This window comes from Rousettus aegyptiacus, unplaced genomic scaffold (genome assembly GCF_014176215.1).
Source record: "Rousettus aegyptiacus isolate mRouAeg1 unplaced genomic scaffold, mRouAeg1.p scaffold_m13_p_11, whole genome shotgun sequence".
Taxonomy (NCBI): domain Eukaryota; kingdom Metazoa; phylum Chordata; class Mammalia; order Chiroptera; family Pteropodidae; genus Rousettus; species Rousettus aegyptiacus.
In genome coordinates this window covers 8,994,650-9,014,303 of record NW_023416286.1, presented here as the reverse complement: position 1 = coordinate 9,014,303, position 19,654 = coordinate 8,994,650, and the positions used below count along the sequence as shown (strand labels likewise).

General features: G+C 39.0%; 1 protein-coding gene across 1 annotated transcript in view; it reads left to right on the top strand.

Moving 5' to 3' along the window:
- The window catches only part of STARD13 (StAR related lipid transfer domain containing 13), a 468,661-nt gene that overhangs the window by 130,680 nt on the left and 318,327 nt on the right, over window positions 1-19,654 (top strand). The window contains exon 2 of the mRNA XM_036228476.1: window positions 1,839-1,972. Coding sequence (XP_036084369.1) covers window positions 1,943-1,972 — 30 coding nt within the window. The 5' untranslated portion in view covers window positions 1,839-1,942. The remainder of the gene's footprint in view (window positions 1-1,838; window positions 1,973-19,654) is intronic.

The following is a 19,654-nucleotide window of genomic DNA, read 5'->3' as shown; positions in this document are numbered from 1 at the left end:
CGTGATCGGAAGAGTATAGTGCTCATTGGTCAACTCAATGGCCAGCTCATTGTGTTGTCAGCTCCACTGGCTGCCTGTCCAATGGTCTGGTTTGCCACTTTTTCAAAATTATTAAATGTACTGGGGTAACATTGGTTAATACGATCACATAATTTTTCAGGTGTACATTATAATTTGACATCTGTATATTCTATTGTGTTTACTACCCAAAGTCCGGTTTCCTTCCGCTACCATATATTTGATCCTCTTTACCCACTTCGCCCTCCCCCTACCCCGCTATATTTGAACCCCTTTACCCTGTCTATTTTTCCCCTTTGCCCTCCCCACCGTCTGGTAATCACTGGTCTATAGTCCATGTCCATGAATCTCTATTTGTTTGTCTTGCTCATTTGTTGCCTTTAGGTTTCTATCCCACATATAAGTGATATTATGTGATTTTCAACTTTTTCTGTCTGGCTTATTTCGCTTAGCATGATTATCTCGAAGCGCATCTATATTGTCGCAAATAGCAGTATTTCATCTCTTCTTATGGCTGAGTAGCAGAATTCAGTAACTTTCATAACTTTTAAAGTCACTGTGTACTCGAAATAAGACACAGCCCCTTTAGCTCCTTCATGACATTTTCTCAAGGACAGAAGTGTGTACACACTCTTATATGTCCTTCAAACCTTTTCTAAACACACTATTAAGCTAGCAAATTTCTGTGAAAAAGAACAAATCAGGAGATTCTCTCAAAAAGATAAATATATAAAATACATTACCCAATGCCTATCAAAAAAAATTAGCTACCATTATCATTACCATATCGTTATTATTCTCATCATTATATTCAATTCTTTCCCCTCTAGGAGTTGTTTCAAGTATCAAGAGTAAAAGAAAGATAATTTCCAAGCAGCACATTTAAAAGCTCTGCTCAGACTTGACATGTGCCTGTGTGCTTGCATCCCATTGGCCAAATATGTCAGGCACAAAGAAAAGTTCAATCAATGACCAGAAGTATTTTTTATAGGTCAAAGTTACATAGCTAATATTTGACAGTGCTAGGTTCATATACAAGTCTGTTTATTCTAGATCTTTTATCCACATCCCAAGAACAAACTCATGATCAATAACTAAAACTTCTGTTAAATGAAAAATTTACATTCCCAACCTTCTCCAGTTTTGCAGAACTTAGTACTTTTTCTAAAGGGAATAGATCAGGATGGACATTCCAATAGAGACTTCTAGGTAACTTGTATAAGAAACTTGGATATAGAGGGATGTGGAAGATTCCAAATAGTGAGAAGAATTAGCGAAGACAAACTTTATTTCTCCAATTCGATAAGAATTTGTCCAACATTCTGAAAAAAAGCTTTCACTATATTTGAAAAGTTTAGGATTTTGTTTATGCTAATATGTTTGTAATCATTTTACTTCTGTAGCTATACTTCAGAAATAAAATGTTACAAATTTTTCCCTACTATTACAAAATATATAGACTGAGATCTTACAGCTTAAAAGAACGTGTCTCTGTATGAGCCACATCTTATTTCAATTTTAAAAATACTTTGACTTTGCTTTTAAAGTTTAAAAATATATCAATATAGTACTATATCTGACCTTGGTAGTTTAAAATTACTTTTCATTTATAAACTTACATTTACAACAGAATTTCATGCTTTATTAGGTATAAATGTCTTTGGAAAAATGTTGATATCTACGAATATTCTCAAGTTTTATGTAATTTTCAAAACCATTCTTTTTTTTAAATGTATTTTTATTGATTAAGTTGCTCGAATTATTGCTTCAGAATAATTCTTTGTATGTGAAAAATCCTGTTTAAAATTTTTCTTCTACAGAATTCTATAAACCTGAAGAGTAATCTTTTAAAAACTATCAGAAGAAAGGAATTTGTAGAAATAAAACTGGAAACGCCCAGAATCTTGATGGTGTGCCAAACCAAATGTCCACTGGAGCTCGACCAAAAACTAGAGTAAGTAGCTTTACAGAATATTCTGGGTGGAGCGTCATGCCCCACTCACGCAGTAAAGAACTCATCACATCACATGTTCTCTGTTAATTTGTTTTTGTCTTTAATTCAGCATTAAGTTGATCTGTTTTTCATTCTAACATAATTTGTAATGAAAAACATAAATTTATAAAATTGGGGGGAAATACAGTAGTGATTTTAAGGTAAAATGGTTAGTTCATTGTGATAGCAGTAAATTGTATAGCAAATTGTATATGCTTCAACTAATTTCTTCATTATTAGTGAAAATTCATGCCATAGTATAAAATCTCCTTGAACTATTATTACAAAAGTCTTCCCCGTTGGGATAGTACATATCTCACTGCTAAAGTTTCCAGAAAAGAGGCATCAGATTGGGGAACACATCTGCAAAACATCAGCTACAAATATTAAATACTCTTTATTTAAATAACTGTCTTCTGTCAAGCTAAATAATGTTCAGGGAAACATATATATATATTTATAAATATATTTTTAACGAGGAATAATTGAACAGCACTTCTTATTGGTATTTTACAACTTATAATCATCTTTATAATAAAGTTTTTTAATTTTTAACATTTTTTTCACATTATTTTAATTGAATCCAAAAGTAAATCTTTATAATTTCTGACAGTGTTGGATATAGAGGGATGTTAGCAATAACTTGCAAAATTTTAGAGAGTAACTTATGGTTCTGAATTTTATGATTCCCTGGCTGTTTTACAATGTAAAAAAGTAATAATTATTTTGCCAGTAAGTATGAAGGGCAAACATTGTGTGTCTTCTTGGCAGGAGATAGCATAAACTTTCTCAATTACCCCAAAAGAGGTAATTTAAGAGCTTACTTACAAAGGTATGGACAGAGTTTAGGGAACCCAAGAATTCTAAGATGGTTGCCAGCATGATCTTGGCCTTGAAGAGGAATGCAGCCACAACCAAACTCCAGCCTGACAGAGAAGAGTCACAGGGACTAAATACCCAGCTCGCTCTCTCCCTGCTTCTAACCTCCTCTGGGACCTCCCATTTGCTGAACTCAGCAAATCACACACACACACAAAAAAGGGTGCCCAATTAATGTGCCCCACAAAGCCAGATGGAAAAACCAGACGGTAGTTTCAGAGACAGGGAAACTGTACTATATGATACCATAATGATGGATACTTCTCATTATACATTTTTCAAAATCCATTAAATTTTCACCAAGAGTGAACCCTAAGGTAAACTATACATTTTGGCTGATTATGATGTGTCAAATGTAGTTTCATCAATTGTAACAAATGTACCACACTGCTGAGGGATGTCGATAGTGGGAGAGGCTGTGTATGTGCGTGGGGACAGGGGTATATGGGAAATCTCTGTACTTTCCATTCAGTTTTGCTGTGCACCTAAAACCTCTCCAAAAAGTAAAGTTTACTTTAAACAAATAACTTTTTCAAATTAAAAAAAGAAAAGAAAAATGTAGTACTTCTTTTTTTAAATAATTTTAGCTTTCAATTATAGTTGGCATGCTATAGTGGTTTCAGATGCACAACATGGTGATTAGACATTTATGTCTTTCAATCCAAAGGGAGTCTCTTGGAAGCAGCATATGTAAGGATCTTGTTTTTTTATATAGCCATTCTGTGTCTCTCGATTGGAGCATTTAATACATTTATTTACATTTGAAGTAATTGTTGACAGATATTGCCATTTTACTATTCATATTTTTGATTTTTTTTTTTCTTTTTCTTAAAGAAGTCCCTCTACTGGTTTGGTGGTGACGAACTCCTTTAGCTTTTTCTTGTCTGGGAAGCTCTTCATCTTTCCTTCAATTCTAAGTGATAGCTTTTCTGAGAGAGTAATCTTGATTGTAGGTACTTGTTTTTCATCGCTTTGCATATTTTCTGCCAATCCCTTCTGGCTTGCAAAGTTTCTGTTGAGAAATCAGCTGACAGTCTAACCGGAGCTCTCTTGTAGGCAAGTAATTGCTTTTCTCTTGCTGCTTTTAGGATTCTCTTTGTCTTTACCTTTTAGTATTTTAATTATGATGGGTCTTGGTGTGGGCCTCTTTGTTTGGGTCTCTCTTTACTTCTTGGGCTTGTATGTCTATTTCCTTCTTCAGGTTAGGGAAGTTTTCCATCATTATTTCTTCAAATAGATTTCAATTCCTTGCTCGCTCTCTCTCTCCTCCTTTTCTGGCACTCCTGCAATATGAATGTTGTCCCAGAGTCCCCATAAACCATTCTTTTATTTGGGGATTCTTTTTTGTTGCTGTTCTGATTAGGTGTTTTCTGCCACCTTATCTTCTAAATCACGAATTGAGTCTTCTGCTTCCTCCAATATACTGTTGATTCCTCCTAAGTTATTCTTCATTTCAGATATTGTATTCTTCATTTCTGACTGATTTTTTCTGTTTTCTATTTCCATTTTTATGTTTTCTATCTCTTTGTTAAAGTTTCACTGAGTTCATGTACTCTTCCCCTAAGTTCACTGAGTATGCTTTATAACTAGTTTTGAACTCTGCATCTGATAGATTGCCACCTGTGTTGGGCTTGGAGCGACCTCAGGAGGCCAAGCCACAAACAGGCTGACTGCCACTAGTGCCAGGCTGCTCCACAAGAGGTATGGGTCAGGCCAAGGCCACATGCTGCTTGTTTGGGTTTTGCAAGTCTTTGAGAAACTTTAGAAAAGTCCATAGCCTGAGATAAAATAGGCCAATTTATGGAAAAGCCACTGGAAGCATCTTGGGTCGGCCCCCAATTTGGGTAGAGCAGGGTCTTAGGGAATCACCACGACAAGGTGAATGGTATTAACCAGATTAACGGAGATTCAGATATTGCAGCCACCTGTGTCTGTATGCTGAGAGTTGGGAAGGCTCAACAAAGAAACAATAGATTCTCTTAGCACTTCTGTCTGGGAAAAAGCTGCCCTTCCAGACAACTCAGTTCCTCCCCATATGTCCTTGGTACTCTTCTAGCTGCTGTCCCAGAGCTGGAGCTCAGAATGAATGAGTTGGTCAGCAAGTGAGTCCATGCATGGGCCCTTAAAGAGGAACACCTGGGACTCCAGACACACTGCATTTCGTTTAGTCACAATCTCTGCTGGTTTTTGTAACCAGAAGTTGTAGAGACTTCTCTTCCTGGCACTGGAACCCTGGGCTGGGGAGCCTGGTATGGGGCCAGGACCTCTCGCTCCTCTGGAGGCACCTCTCCAGCTGAAATATTCCTCTTGATTTTGAACAGTCACATGCAAGTGTAGAACCAGCTCGTTCCATGTCACGGCCCCTCCTACCAGTCTTGAGTTGTCTTCGTCTGTATGTCCCTAGCTGTAGGACTTCTGCTCAGTTAGACTTTAGACAATTCTCCATGATGGTTGTTCTATAGTTTAGTTAGAGTTTTGATGTGGTCATGAGAGGAGGTGAGCACAGCATTTACCTACTTCACCATCTTGACCAGAAGTCCTGTACTACATCTTAATTATATTTACCGTGATCCACATTTTGTTTCTCTTTGATAAAAAATGACCAACAGATAATATCAAGCTTTTATACAAGGCTTTTTTCTCAGAGCATTCCTCAGCCCAAGAGGAAAGTATTTACCGTAAATTAACATATTTTTAAAGGTTAACAATGAAAGTTAAAAAGGGGAAAGCCATCATCTTCAGTGTGATGCTATACTCCATTGCCTATTGCCTCTTAAGGTAATATAATTTATTAAAAAGGGATTTTGGACATGTCTTAGCTGATTTTCTAACTTTTTTCATTCTCGTTACTTTGTTTTTACAGTAAGCTCTTAGTTATCCTGGGGCAGGTAATGTATTTCCCAGTTAACTTATCCAGGATAGAAATAAGGTAGCTTTATAAATTATTAGGTAAGAAATTTGGGAATATTTCATTTTTTGGCCCACTCAGAACAAAATCATAATCTGAGAGCTCAGTCAGTTCTTACTGACACGGGGTGAGGAGAAGAGGAATCTATAGCCTCAAATGCTAATACCGGGTTCTGAAAATCTTTTTGAGTTATCTGTTTTCACCGCCAACATGTGCCATGGGCATTCCTTCCAAGAAATTCATTTATAAACAGGCAGCGTGCAAACAGGGGTCAGCTTGGCAGAAGAACTTTTTGTGCTGTTCTGTGAATCTTTAGGTAGATGGACAATGGGTCTTTAGTTTCCCCTGCTGTTTTCCTCTTCTAGGGAATACTTGCTAAGGAGAAACTCACTTCCGTTTTCTCTGAATAAGGCATGAACACAGAGGCCCTATAGTAAAGGATGTTTGTCATTGGCTAAATTTCTTCCAAGATAGGAGACAAATTCGTCTACATAGATCTATGTCAGCCTAGTGTACATTCACTCATTTGACTTATCTTTTTCTTATTTTCTCAGGCTAGCGCGCAAAACTCAATTGCACCCATAAAGCACTTGACATAGAGGAACATGTGCTCATTTCTGAATGTGGCCCTGGCTGACAAATATTAAGGGCAGGGCCCCTTCCAGCTCAAGGCAGATTTCCCACGGGGCTATCGCTGTGCAGAGAATGGAGAAGAAAAGCATTTAACTCTTTATTGCTTGTCGAAACTTTTATGTACGTTTAGTAGGACATTCCCAAAGTTGGTAGTATCGGCTGCTATCTTGGAAGGACTATTCATGTCTATTCCTCGTAGATATACTTGCCTAGGGATAAAGTTAAACATGAAAGCTATTGATGGCAGCTTCCAGTATAAGAGAGACCACAAGAACAGATCAGGACCAAAACTGGGCATACACATTCTCACCGAAGAGCCAAAGAGCTCTCAGTCTGAAGCCAAGTCAGGGCTCCACATACAGATGGTATGCCCTGCACAAGGGCCACCTTTTCTAATTGGCACAGTGACATCCTCTGCTTACCAAACAAATTATGAATCCTTGAGACAGTGAATGCCTTCCAGAGAGGACAGTTTTTCCCCTGGTTTTTATAAATACATATATGGGCAAGCACAGGCTGTGACCTGGCTAAGGGAATGGTCCAGGCTAGGTTGACAGAAAACAACAAACAGTAAGTCCGGATGCCAAGCTATACATTCAGACAGCCAGGTTGCCAAGGCTAAGAAGGGTATTTAAAAGAAAGCCAAGGCCAAACAGCCACCAGTTAAAGATGTGGGGCCATTCTGGCTTTCTGTTCTCAACTTGTGAGAGCAAGTCCAGCACATTTTTGAAGCCAGTGACCCAAGCAGGTTTTGATTGGCGTTTACTTTCCAGACTTGTGGGTAGGTGGAAGGGGCAGGACAAGGTGATGCAGGCAAGGAAGCCTTGGTGGGGTGCAGACTGGCCAGCTCCATAGGATCTATTCTCCTTGACTTGTATCCGCATCTTCATTCTTCCTCCTGAGCCCAGACCCTTATGCCTGGCTGGCTGTCTTGGCATCTCTAACTGCACGGGTCCTATGCACCTCACACTCAGTCCACCAAGTCTTGGGCTTCACCATCTTCTCTCTTAGGGAAAGGCGCTTTCAGTCAACTTATCATTCAGGCCAGAAACCCAGGTGTCTCCCTAGTTTTGTTGTTCTCCCTTGAAACCACATTTGTTGCAACCAAGTCCTGTCTAGTGTGCAGTTCTAATGTGTTCATTTATTCCCTTTGCATCCTTAATGACACGGCCCTGGGTCAGGCATCTCTGATCTGAAAGGTCTTTGGTAACTAATACTCCTTATCCATTATCCAAAACACAAGCACAGTGATCATGTCTCTGTCTTATTGAAAATCCCTCACATTTTCTTTGGTATAAAATCAAATATCTGTGTATGTTAGGTGAAACCATTCACAATTTAGCCAGGCCTACTTCTTCCATCTCTCCTCTTTCATCTCCTCTAACTTTTACTCAATGTTCCAACCACATCGAACTACTTTCAGATCCTTCTCACACTCCTTGTATTTGCATCAATTGCTCCTTTAACTTGGAATTCCCTTTCTATCTTTTTCACACTGATTCACTTTACTAAGTTCTCAAGACAGTCTATAGGAAGGGTCCTGTTCTTCCAGTGTTCATCACATTAATATTATGTATATATTTATTTGTTTTTCTCCTTCATTGGACTTGAAGCCATTTGAAGTCCAGACTGTGCCACTAAATCTCAGTAACCTATGTGTTTTTAACATAGTAACTGAAAATAGTAGGTGCCCATAGAAGGTTTCGGACCCTAGTATGTTCTAGCTATTCCAGCTCGACGGTCTCCTTTCTCCTGTGCAGAAGAGGCAGGACTTGCTACCCATGCACATTTGGACTAGTGCTGTAACAAGGTTTTAATACTGGAAAGGAATATGGATACATACACCACTAAAAGTTAATGGGTTCCGGGATGTCGAGAATTGAAGAGTTGTCAAGAGCTAAGACTTTCTATCTTAGAAGAATTTTTCCACCCATGTCAGACTGCCAGTTACCCCGCCCCCCATTTTTTTCTCTGAGAGCACTAGGGTTTGGACAGCATGCGGCCCCTTCCATTACTACCTTCTTTGCTTGCAACTATTATTTCTTTCATTTCCTGACTAGTGAGAAACAGTATATACAACAAGAACAGCTGTTTCCTGTGTCATTTTTCTAAGGGCTTTCCTTGTAAATTATAAGAAAGAGGTAATGCACAAAAAGGCTCCACATAATAGCCTCCAATTTATACTTTTTATTTTTCTCAAGAGTGTTGGAGCAAGATAACAGATAGGTCATGTGTCTCAACTCATTTTATCTATACTTTGGAAGCCACCTATATTCAGTGAATTTCCTGGAATCTAATTAGGGAAGCTAACGAAGAGTTAAGAAATATCTCCTTTGTAAGAATGGGGTTGAAACGGGCTAGAAATGTGACAGGTGATCCTGCACCTTAGCTGGAAGAGAGGTAGCTATGGAAACGAAGGAGAGGCGAAGCCTCAGGTGGGGATGCTGGAGGAGGTATCCTGCCTTTTTCATTTCTTCCTTGCCATTATTTCCAGCATAACTGCCACATGGATCCTGGTGGGGGAAGTTCAAAGGCCTTTTTGCATGGTCAAAGAGATGAGGAGAAGGATATGTGAAATACAGCCTCAGAGAAACTGACTTTTGCTATAGGAAATCAGAGAGATTGTTTCACTGCAAGGAAGAATGCTATGAATTTGCCATCCCAGCCACATGTAGGCAGCTTTCTAGTTCTTTATTTTGAGATTAGATTTCTGTCTTGATTGCTGAGGAAGTTGAGCAATGAGTGGGAACAGAAAGGCAATTTGATTGAATAAATTCACACTAACGTGTAAATTACTGAAAGCCTTTTAACACTCTCAAGACTATTTGCATTTTAAAAAGATTCTCTCTTAACCTAAATAAATCTGCGGTGGGGGTAATTCTGGCAGAGTAACACAGTGAAATAAAAACAAATCAAGCAATGCTCAGGAAACTGTTGCAGAGGCAGGGGGCAGAACTCAGGAGAAGAGCCCCCCTAAATGGCTTCCTGCTTTCCCACAGCCTTTAAGCTGATTCCCTAAAAACTTCAAGTGTTTTTTTAAATGAGTTCCAGGCAGATCTTGAGGCTAGAGAAAGAAAGTGTGGCCCAGAGGAGGCGGTAGGGAGAGAGGGGATGGAGACAGGGCAGGCGGGTCTTCCTATATCCTGGTCTTTGTAAATCAAGTTTGAATATATCAGGGGTTAACTGTGGTTTGTTATAAACTGTTTGTGCATGGATTGATTTGTCTGTAAAAATATAAGAAGTGTAAAAATAATGGCAAACCACAATGGAGAAAATAAGTTTTGCTGTTTATGTCAGGCACTTGGAAAATATTCAGTCCCATTGCTCCCTTGGGCTGGGTTGATACTGCCTATGAACTTCCTTCAAGAAAAACACAACCGGTTTCACTATCCATTTTTATTAACTCCCCATTCTCAGAGGAACCTTTATGCACTCCCTAGAATATCAGGACTAAATTCGTTTCACTCCTTGTGGAACTTTCTTACTAGATCTAATTTTCCAGGAAGTCGGTTTTGCTTTCCAGATCGGTAGGAATATCTGTGAATACTCTGCCTCTCTCTGCCTACTTTCTTTTAAGTCTCCAGATGTTAATTCAGGAGTAAGGAAAACAACTTTTTAAGAATTTCTAATGAAGTGACTGCAGGGCCGGCATACTCGCTTGAGTGGCAGTGAGTACTTATACCTGTCCCCCAGCGGATGTGGGCCGAGAAACCCTTTGGCTGAGACAGAGGTCATCAGACAGAATGGTCAGCTCCATAGGGATGTTAATTCCTACAGAAAAAGAAAATAGGCCAGGAGACTGGGCTCTAATTGAGGTGGAAGGAAGAGGGGAGATGGGATAAAGACCTAGGATGCCGAGTTGAAAACTCTAGGTCAGCACTGCCCAGAGAAGCATCATGTGAGCCATGTATGCAACCAAATTTTCTACCCACTTTTTTAAAAAAGTAAAAGAAACAAGTGAAATTAGTTTTAATAATACATTTTATTGAAACTAATATACCTAAAATGTTATCTTTTTGAAATGTAATCAATACACGAAAATCATCACTGAGATATTTATTTTCTTTGGGGGGGTGCGAGCCTAATTGCTCAAAATCCTCTGCGTGTTGTGCTTACGGCACATGTCCATTCGGGCAAGCCGCCCTCCCAGCACTCAAGAACTGCATGTGGCTAGTGGACAGAGCAGCTGTAGGTGCTAAGCCGGGAGGAAAGACATGACAATCACCAAAACCATTTATTTATTTACTTACGAATAAATAAATAACCTTATAGATGCCAAGTCAGAGAGAGCATTACGCAAATAACGAAAGTTAAGAGAATCGCCTAACTGGATGGCGAGCCCCAAGAAATAGACTGGTTGAGAAAGAAATTACTGTTAAGCTTCACATAGCTATAAGGGGATCAGGTTTTATTTTGAATTAAAGGATGAACTTGGAGTTTATTCAAACATGACCTTGGTTTTCTTAAGGTAATTAAGAAAAGCAGCTGTACCCCTAAATAGAGTAAATGAAGGTGAATTCCAGTCAGTGACTCTAATACAATAAAAAGGGAGTGAGCTAATCTGCAGAATTACTTTCCCAAGCTTACATGAGTATTGTATTCCTTTCTGCAATACAATGACTTTTACCTATATGAAGTGCTTTGTTAACTGTGAAACTCATGCATACGTGGATGACCGTCGTTGACTAAGGAAATGTCTGACTGGTGGACAGGAGCTATCAGGGACACCTGCCAGGGAAAAATCCACCTTCCGGAGCATCATTACACATTGGGAACCTGCTCCCTGGGAGGAGGGGGACAGAGAGTAATGGAGGTATGGGACTACCGTCCTGTTAGGGGCAATCTTTAGATCTGTTGTTCTTTTCAAAACATTTATTACCCATCCTTAGAGCCTTCAGCCTATTACTCTCACTATATATTAGTGTGACGGCATGTACTGCGCAATGATTAGTTTTTTCCCTCTCAGTGTGGGTTTTTGGTGGCTTCATAAAGGTGATAAATGGCTCTTTATGGACACACGAAAGAGAGATTGACAGGCAATTTAAAGTTAAATTTCCCACTAGAACCATCAGTACCAACACAATCACACTGACTCTCCTATATGTTGAGAAATGTTAAAATAAGGCCAGGATTTTTATGCTTCCACTTTCTACTGCCCAAAAGGCTTTTCCTGCCCTTCATTTCTCTTGTGTCACCTAGAGCGGCATTTTTCCCATTGCGCCCCCTGGAGTACACAGACACACACTGAGGCTCCTAAAACCAACCATTTCAAGCAGCTCTAGGTTTTTCTGGAACACTTACGTATGTGAGAAAAATTACCTTCATGTAAATGGCTTCGGAAGACTCAAGCACATTTTTACATCAGGTGACACTCTGAACCCTCCATAAATAGCCCGTCCTATCATAACCCATGTAATTATAATAACAGCGCTTTGTTAAGGTAGAGGATTTTCTCATACATGATCCCACTTGGGTTTCACAACCACCTTGTCAGGGCATTTGAAAGAGTCCACTTTTCCGAGGCAGGGCCTCAAGCGCAGAACACTATGAAAGACTTGGCCAAGGCCACACACTGGTCCTGCAGTGCTCGCCTCTACGCCAGAGCCCCTCCTCGACTGCATCTTTGTAAGGGGTATTTTCCAGGCCCTGCAACCTGAAGCAACAATTGTAACCACGTGCTCATTTGAAGGCTCTGTTCCCATTTATTATAATTCCAGCTCAGCATTTTTTGCCATTCAGTTCTAGGAGTCTCAGGGTCCTTTTTTCCCCTAGGAATATTGACAGGGTTGGAGTGGCAGGTGGAGAACTTCACAGATGTCTGAGGCTTGGATGTGTTAACTCCATGGTGGCAGGCACTGTTTTTCATTATTTTATGCTCCAGTTTGGAATTCATGATATCATCTACAACCACCCACGTGGTGGAGCAGCTGCAAGCCTCTCACGGTACTGAGGCTGCCCAAGTGCTGTGCTCTCTCATCCGTCTGCTCCAGCTCTAGGCTGTTCCTGGGTTCAGCTCAGAGCTGCAGGTGCAAGGTCACCCCTCAGTGCGGAAGTGCCCTTTGCCCCACCCCCACCTCCAACTTCCATTGTTACAAATGCTGTTAAACACTGCCCTCAACAGAGGTTTTAAGAAAACTGCTCTTTTGAGTTTTACTCCCATTTTATAGTATCCCCTCTCCTTGGGAAGTCCGCAGGGGCGGAACCAGAGAAATGCCCAGGTAACAAGCCCTGCGCTGCTCCCCCAGCTGTTGCATTCCTTTAACAATGCCCCATTGAGTTCACACACAGCTGTCCTGCAGTTAGACGAATCATTTCCCCGAATACCCTGAGCTCCCTCCAGCCAACAGAAGTGCCCGCCCTGCCCTTCCTTCTCACTGGTCAGACGGCCTATAGTTTAGATTATCAAGCTGAGAAATCTACAGCCACAAGTGCTAGAACAATTTTCCCCACATATTTTCTCCATTTTGTCAGTTACCCTTTGTGAACTTCTACTGGATCGAAGCCAGGTTTTCTGCCTGAATGTCAGGGTCCTTTACCAACTGTTCATTTTATACTATTTTCTAACTTTCGTGTCCCTCCCTCCATAGGAAGTCAGAGTGAGTTTGTATGTAATGGGCATTGTCTACATACATCAATGGGTTAATTGAGTAAATGACAAGCTATGGGTGACAGATTAGAGACTGTTTCAGATATATTTCTAGGTAGCTTTATTAGTGCTTAAAACTTTTTTTCAAGCTACATAGCAATTATTTAGTATCACTGGCTTTTCCATCTTCTCTTCCTTAAAAACCTATATGAATAAAATGGTTGGCAATGGATCAGTAGGGTCTTCTTTATTAATAAGGGAAACCACATTAATTAGCATAGCATCGTGTTGGTTATTAAACAAACCAGACCTCCAGTTAAACAAAAACTCACTCAGGAGCTCATAATCTGAGGAATATTATAGTAATTTAGATCTACTCTTTAAAAAGACATGCAAGTACTTGTATGAATAATGTCTTAGCATGAAAAAACCATCCAAACTTTGTGAGAGGATTAGTGTAATCGGTTTTATGTGGTCTAGAGTTTAAGAATGAGTCATGAGAATTGCATATTCAGAGAGGATATGACCAAGATAAAAAATACATCAGCACTCACTTCCTTTTTGGAGAGACTTCAAGGAGGAAATGAGATTTCCAACACTCCTTTCCTATGAGGAGGAAGACGTTGAGGTTTGTGAAGGCCAATGAATCACATAAGGCACTCTCCTTCAGATCTAAAACCAACCGAAAAATATATACAGGTGTTGGAAGGAGATCAAAATAAAAACATTATTGCTGATAGAGCTAAATTGGAGTCCATGCCTTGGATCCAACTTGCTTTCCTGTTTTTCCCCTACTTTTGCCCTGTATAGAACACACTCCCTGGTTTTAGGCAGATCAGCTGGACATTTCCAGGCCTCCTTTGTGGAAGAGAGAGGGTGTGAGGAAGGAACACCAGTCAGCTCTGGAAGGAGATCAGGCGAATGGACTACATATGCCTGGTGACCTTTCTCCTATCTTACCAATCAGATAAATCAGGTATCAACAAACTTCTTCTGTTGAAGGCCAGGTAGTAAATTTTTGAGGCTTTGAGGCAATATGGTCTTCGTTGCAACTACTCAACTCTGCTGTAGCTGCATAAAAGCAACAATATGTAAATATGTAAACAAGCGAGGATAGCTGTTGTGTTAGCTCACCAGGACAGACGTAACAAAGTGCCTCAGAATGGGAGGCCTCAGCATCAGAAATGCGCTGTGTCAGTTCCGGAAGCGAGAGGCCTGAGACCGAGGTGTGGGCAGGGCTGGCTCCTTCCGAGGGCTGTGAGGGAGAATCTGGTCCAGGCTGCGCCCCTGGCTCCTGGTGGTTTGTTGGCAATCTTTGGTGTTCCTTAGTTTGTGGAAGCATCGCCTGATCTCTGCCTTCATCTTCACGTAACAGCCTCCTTGTGTACATGTCTCTGTGTTCAGATGTCCCCCTTTTATAAGGACAGCAGCCCTACTGGATGAGTAGACCCACTCTACTCCAGTATGACCAGCATTAACCAGTTGTATCTGTAAGGACCCTTTTGCAGAGTACTTCACATTTTGAGGTACTGGAGGTTAGGACTTCCACATATGAATTTGGATACACAATTCAACGTATAATATGCACATGAAATGTGTCATGAAATATTCTTCTTCTCATTTTTTTTCCAACCATGGAAAACATATAAATGTGTGTAGGCCGTACAAAATCAGGTCAGGGGATGTAGATGACCATCCTCTGTGATAAGTCACTCCTTAGGGGAGGACTAAGTGAGGGAGGGATGGAGGGATGAAAAGTGTTCCTCAAGTCCTAATCTCTCCAGGGTGAGTGAGTGGGAGTTCAAAGCCCTCTGTGAAATAAATGTCCCATGTCATATAATCCAAAGGACCCTGGCTACCGCAGATACAGATTATATTCCAGGCAGAATGGGAAGCATTAGTAAGGATGGTAGACTGGAAAAAAACAAACAAGCAAACAAATAAAAACAAAGAGGGGAAAAACCTGGAAGATAAAATAAATTAGGAAGCTAGAGAAGGATTTGTAAATATAACATAGTCTTCATTTCAGAGCATTTAAAAAAACAGTAGGTCACCAGTGAGTTATATATCAAACATTTAAAGATTTAATATATATTGTCCTCAAACTCTTCCAAAAAAATCCAAGAGGAGGCAATACTTCCAACTCATTTCATGAGGCCAATATTACCCTGATACCGAAACCTGGTAAAGATAACACACAATAAAAGAAAACTACAGACCAATCTCTTTTATGAACACAGATGCAAAAATCCTAAATAAGATACTAGCAAACTGAATACAGCAACATATTAAAAAGATTATACACCACGATCAAGTGGGCTTCATCCCAGGGACCCTGGGATGGTTCAACATACGCGAATCGATTAATGTGATACACCATGTAAACGAATTAAAAAATAAGAATCATATGACCGTGCCACTAGATGCAGAAAAAGCCTTCGACAAGATACAGCATCATTTATAATCAAAGCACTTAACAAAATTTGTATAGAAGGAAAGTATCTTAACATAATAAAGTTCATATATGACAAACCCTCAGCCAACATATTTCATGGTGAAAAACTAAAAACCTTTCCTCTAAGATCAGGAAGAAGACAAGGCTGTCCACTATCACCACTGTTATTCAATATAACATTGGCAGTCCTAGCAAGTACAGCCAGGCAAGAAAAAGATATAAAAGGCATCCAAATAGGAAATGAAGAAGTCGAATGTTTCTATTTGCAGATAATATGATTCTCTATATAGGAAACCCTAAAGACTCCACAAGGACACTACTAGAAATAATAAGCGCATACAGTAAAGTTTCTGGATACAAAATCAATGCTCGAAAACCTATAGCATTCTTATACTCTAAAAAGGAATTGTCAGAAAAAGAAGTGGAAAAATAATTCCTTTTGCAGTTGCAACAAAAAGAATAAAACACCTAGGAAAAAATATAATGAAATATGTGAAGGATCTATATAATGAAAACTCTAAGACCCTATTAAAATAAATTGAAGAAAATACAAATAAATGAAAAGATATTCTGTGTTCTTGGATTGGAAGAATCAATATAGTTAAAACGACCTTATTACCTAAAGTATTATACAGATTTAATGCAATCCCCATCAAAATCCCATCAGTGATAGCTAAAGAAAACTGGACTTTGGGTGGTAAACACACAAAAGAATATACAGATGTTAAATTATAATGTACATCTGAAAATTATATAATTGTATTAACCAATGTTACCCCAATAAACTTAATTTAAAAATAAATCCCATCAGCATTTTTTAAAGAAATAGAAGGAAAAAATCATCAGATTTGTATGGAAGAACAGAAGACCCCAAATTACCAAAGCCGTCCTGAGAAAAAAGAATGAGGCTAGAGCCATCACTATGCCCAACTTCAAATTATACTGCAAAGCAATTATAATCAAAACGGCATGGTAGTGACAGAAAGAAAACACAGACCAGTAGAACAGAATCAAGAGTCCAGAAGTAAACCCAGGTTTATATGGGCAAATAATTTTTGACAAAAGAGCCAAAATTATACAATGGAGAAAAGAAAGCCTTTTCAATAAATGGTGCTGAGAAAACTTGAAAATGACCTGTAAAAGAATGAAACTAGACTGTTGTCTATCACCACACAGCAAAATTAACTCAAAATAGATTAAGGACCTGAATATAAGACCTAAAAAAATAAAATGCATAGAAGAAAACATAGGAACTAAACTCATGGACCTTGGACTTAAAGAGGATTTTATGAATTTGACCTCAAAGGCAAGGGGAGTAAAAGCAAAAATAAATGAATTAGACTACATCAAACTAAAAAGCTTCTGCACAGCAAAATAAACCATTACCAAGGTAAAGAGACAACCATCTGAACAGGAAAATATATTTGCAGTAATGACTCCAATAAGAGCCTACTATCCAAAATATACAAAGAACTCATACAACTTAATAACAAAAAAACAAACAATCCAATCAAAAAATTGGCAGAGGACGTGAAGAGACATCTCTCCCAAGAAGAGCTATAAATGGCCAATAAACATATGAAAAGATGCTCAACATCGCTAGCTATTAGGGAAATGCAAGTCAAAACCACAATGAAATACTTACTATCTTATACCTATTAGAATAGCTGTTATCAACAGGAAAAGTAATATAAGTGTTGGAGAGGATGTGGAGAAAAAAGAACCCTCATACATTGCTTGTGGCACAAATTGGTAGAGCCACTATGGAAGACAGGACAGAGGTTTCTCAAAAAACTGAGAATTGATCTACCATATGATCCAGCAATCCCTCTATTGGGTATTTACTCCAAAGACTTGAAAACATATATCTGAAAAGATATTTGCACACTGATGTTCATAGCAGCATTATTCACAGTGGCCAGGAAGTGGAAGCAACCAAAGTGTCCTACGATAGATGATTGGCTAAAGAAGCTGTGGTACCTACATACAATGGAATATTACTCAGCCATAAGAAGAAATAAAATACTGCCATTTGCAACAAAATTGATGAGATAATCATGCTAAGCAAAATAAGCTGGACAGCAAAAGTCGAAAACCACTTATGATACCACTTACACGTGGGATATAAACCTAAAAGCAACAAATGAACAGGACAGAGACTCATGGACATGGACTCTAGACTAGTTGTTACATTAGGGTAGGGAGGATGGGAGAAGGGGGAGTTAGATGAGGTAAAGGGGGTCAAATACGTGGTGACAGAAAAATCTAACTATTAGCGGTGAACACACAATGCAATGTGTATATTTGCTTTACTGTTGAATTATACACCTGAACTTACAAACTTACTTGACTTTGTTAACCAATGTCAGCACAAAAAAAAAAAAAAAGCCAGTAGGTTCAATAAGAAATGGATCAACATGATGAAAGTAGTTAATAAGGGGGAGGAACTGAAGAAAATCCACAAGTGGGAAACCTGGAGAGAAAAGCCTCGCAAAATCTAGATTACAAGAACCTGACTGAAGCTGTGGTTATAGAGTGAAAAAAAAGTATTAACTAAAAATCATCTTTCTTTATTCCAAGTACTCTTATCTTTTCTCTAAGACTCTTAGTCCTGAAAGCTCTTTGCTGTGTTTTTACAATACTTATTTCTCCCCATCATCGAAGAAATGCAGGTAAGACTTTGATTTTCATTGTAAAAGTTTACTCATCTAAAGAGTCTTTACTGCATGTAGATACCCTTTTTGTCAGCAATCTGTTTTAGGCACCTAATTTCCTATGATTGATCTTAGTCTTTAGATTCCAGTGGTTTGCTCTGTAACTTTTATTACAAGCTTTTACGAGTTAAGGAATGATTATGAGGATGGCCTTAAAAGACGTGCTACTCACACCTGCCTTTCACCTAGAATACTCTATATAAAGTCTGCTCCAACATCAAACACATGACCAAGAACAGATTATGTGTTACTTTAACCCTTCCCAGAATTGCCTTCTAAGATTTATAATTTAACAAGGGCCTCTAAGCTTGAATTAAGGGTCAGCTTTTTCTATAATTGCCATAAAAAGAACATTTCAGCATCTCTTGTGAACTTCTGTTAAAGACTTGTGTTTATATTATTTGGTGCTAGTATATGAAGAGCTAGGTGATGTGTTACTTTGAGACTTTAGTGCTAGAAATAAGACAATCTCTCTTTGATGAACAATGTCCCTTCTTTAAGATAAACACGTGACATAACTTTTTAATACCCATTGAGTTTTGCCTTTCCAGAAGCTCCAAGACAAGCTTTCTACTTGATTCTAATAGAGTCTCAACCTAAGGTTTTCAGTTCAAGTTTCTCCTTCACTTTGTGATTTGGACTTCTTTAATTTTTAACTTGCTTCACTGGTTTTATTACATAATGTCTTTTATTGCAAAGAGACACAAAACTCTTTTGACTGTAAGTAGGATATAAATAATGAATGATTGGCTCACCACTTTTTCCTGGGGGATTATCCTCCAGCACAGGTTTTACGGACTTTAGTTACCTCTAATACCGCTCCGGGTTACGGTGATTTTTTTCTCTCACAGATTCTTTATCAATGATTTCTCTCCTGAAATGCTGCATTTGTTAAAGAAACAAATCTACACCGGACTCCAGAGATATATTGGTGTTTTTCAAAAAGAAATCATCGTTTTAGATGGCAGTTCAATCATTTCTCTTTGAAAGAATTAGAATTAAAAATCGCTTTAGTTATATTCATTAGTATTCTTTTGCTCGAAAGTGACAGAAGCTTAACTCAGACTTATTTAAGCACAAAAATGTAATTATAGACTCAAATAACTTGGAAAACCAGGACTTATCTGTGTAGCTTTAGGTGTGGCTACAGCCAGGAGCTCGGAACAAGCCTCAGTCACTCATCCCTCTGCTTTCCTAAGCCAGGCCTTGGCTCCCTTTTTGGGCAGGCTCTTCCCACAATGCAGCAGAAATGACTCGCAACACTTGCGGTTTTACTGGCAGCCGGCATTCTAATACAAAACAGACAAACGAACAAAAAAAAAGAAGTCAAATTTTCATCAGCTTCAACAAGAAACCCAGGGAGAGCTTTAATTGGCCTGGCTTTGGTCATGTGACCTCCTCAGACTTAAGCACTGTGGTTGAAGAAATCGGGTACTTAACTGGCTAGTCTCCTGGGATGTGCGCATTC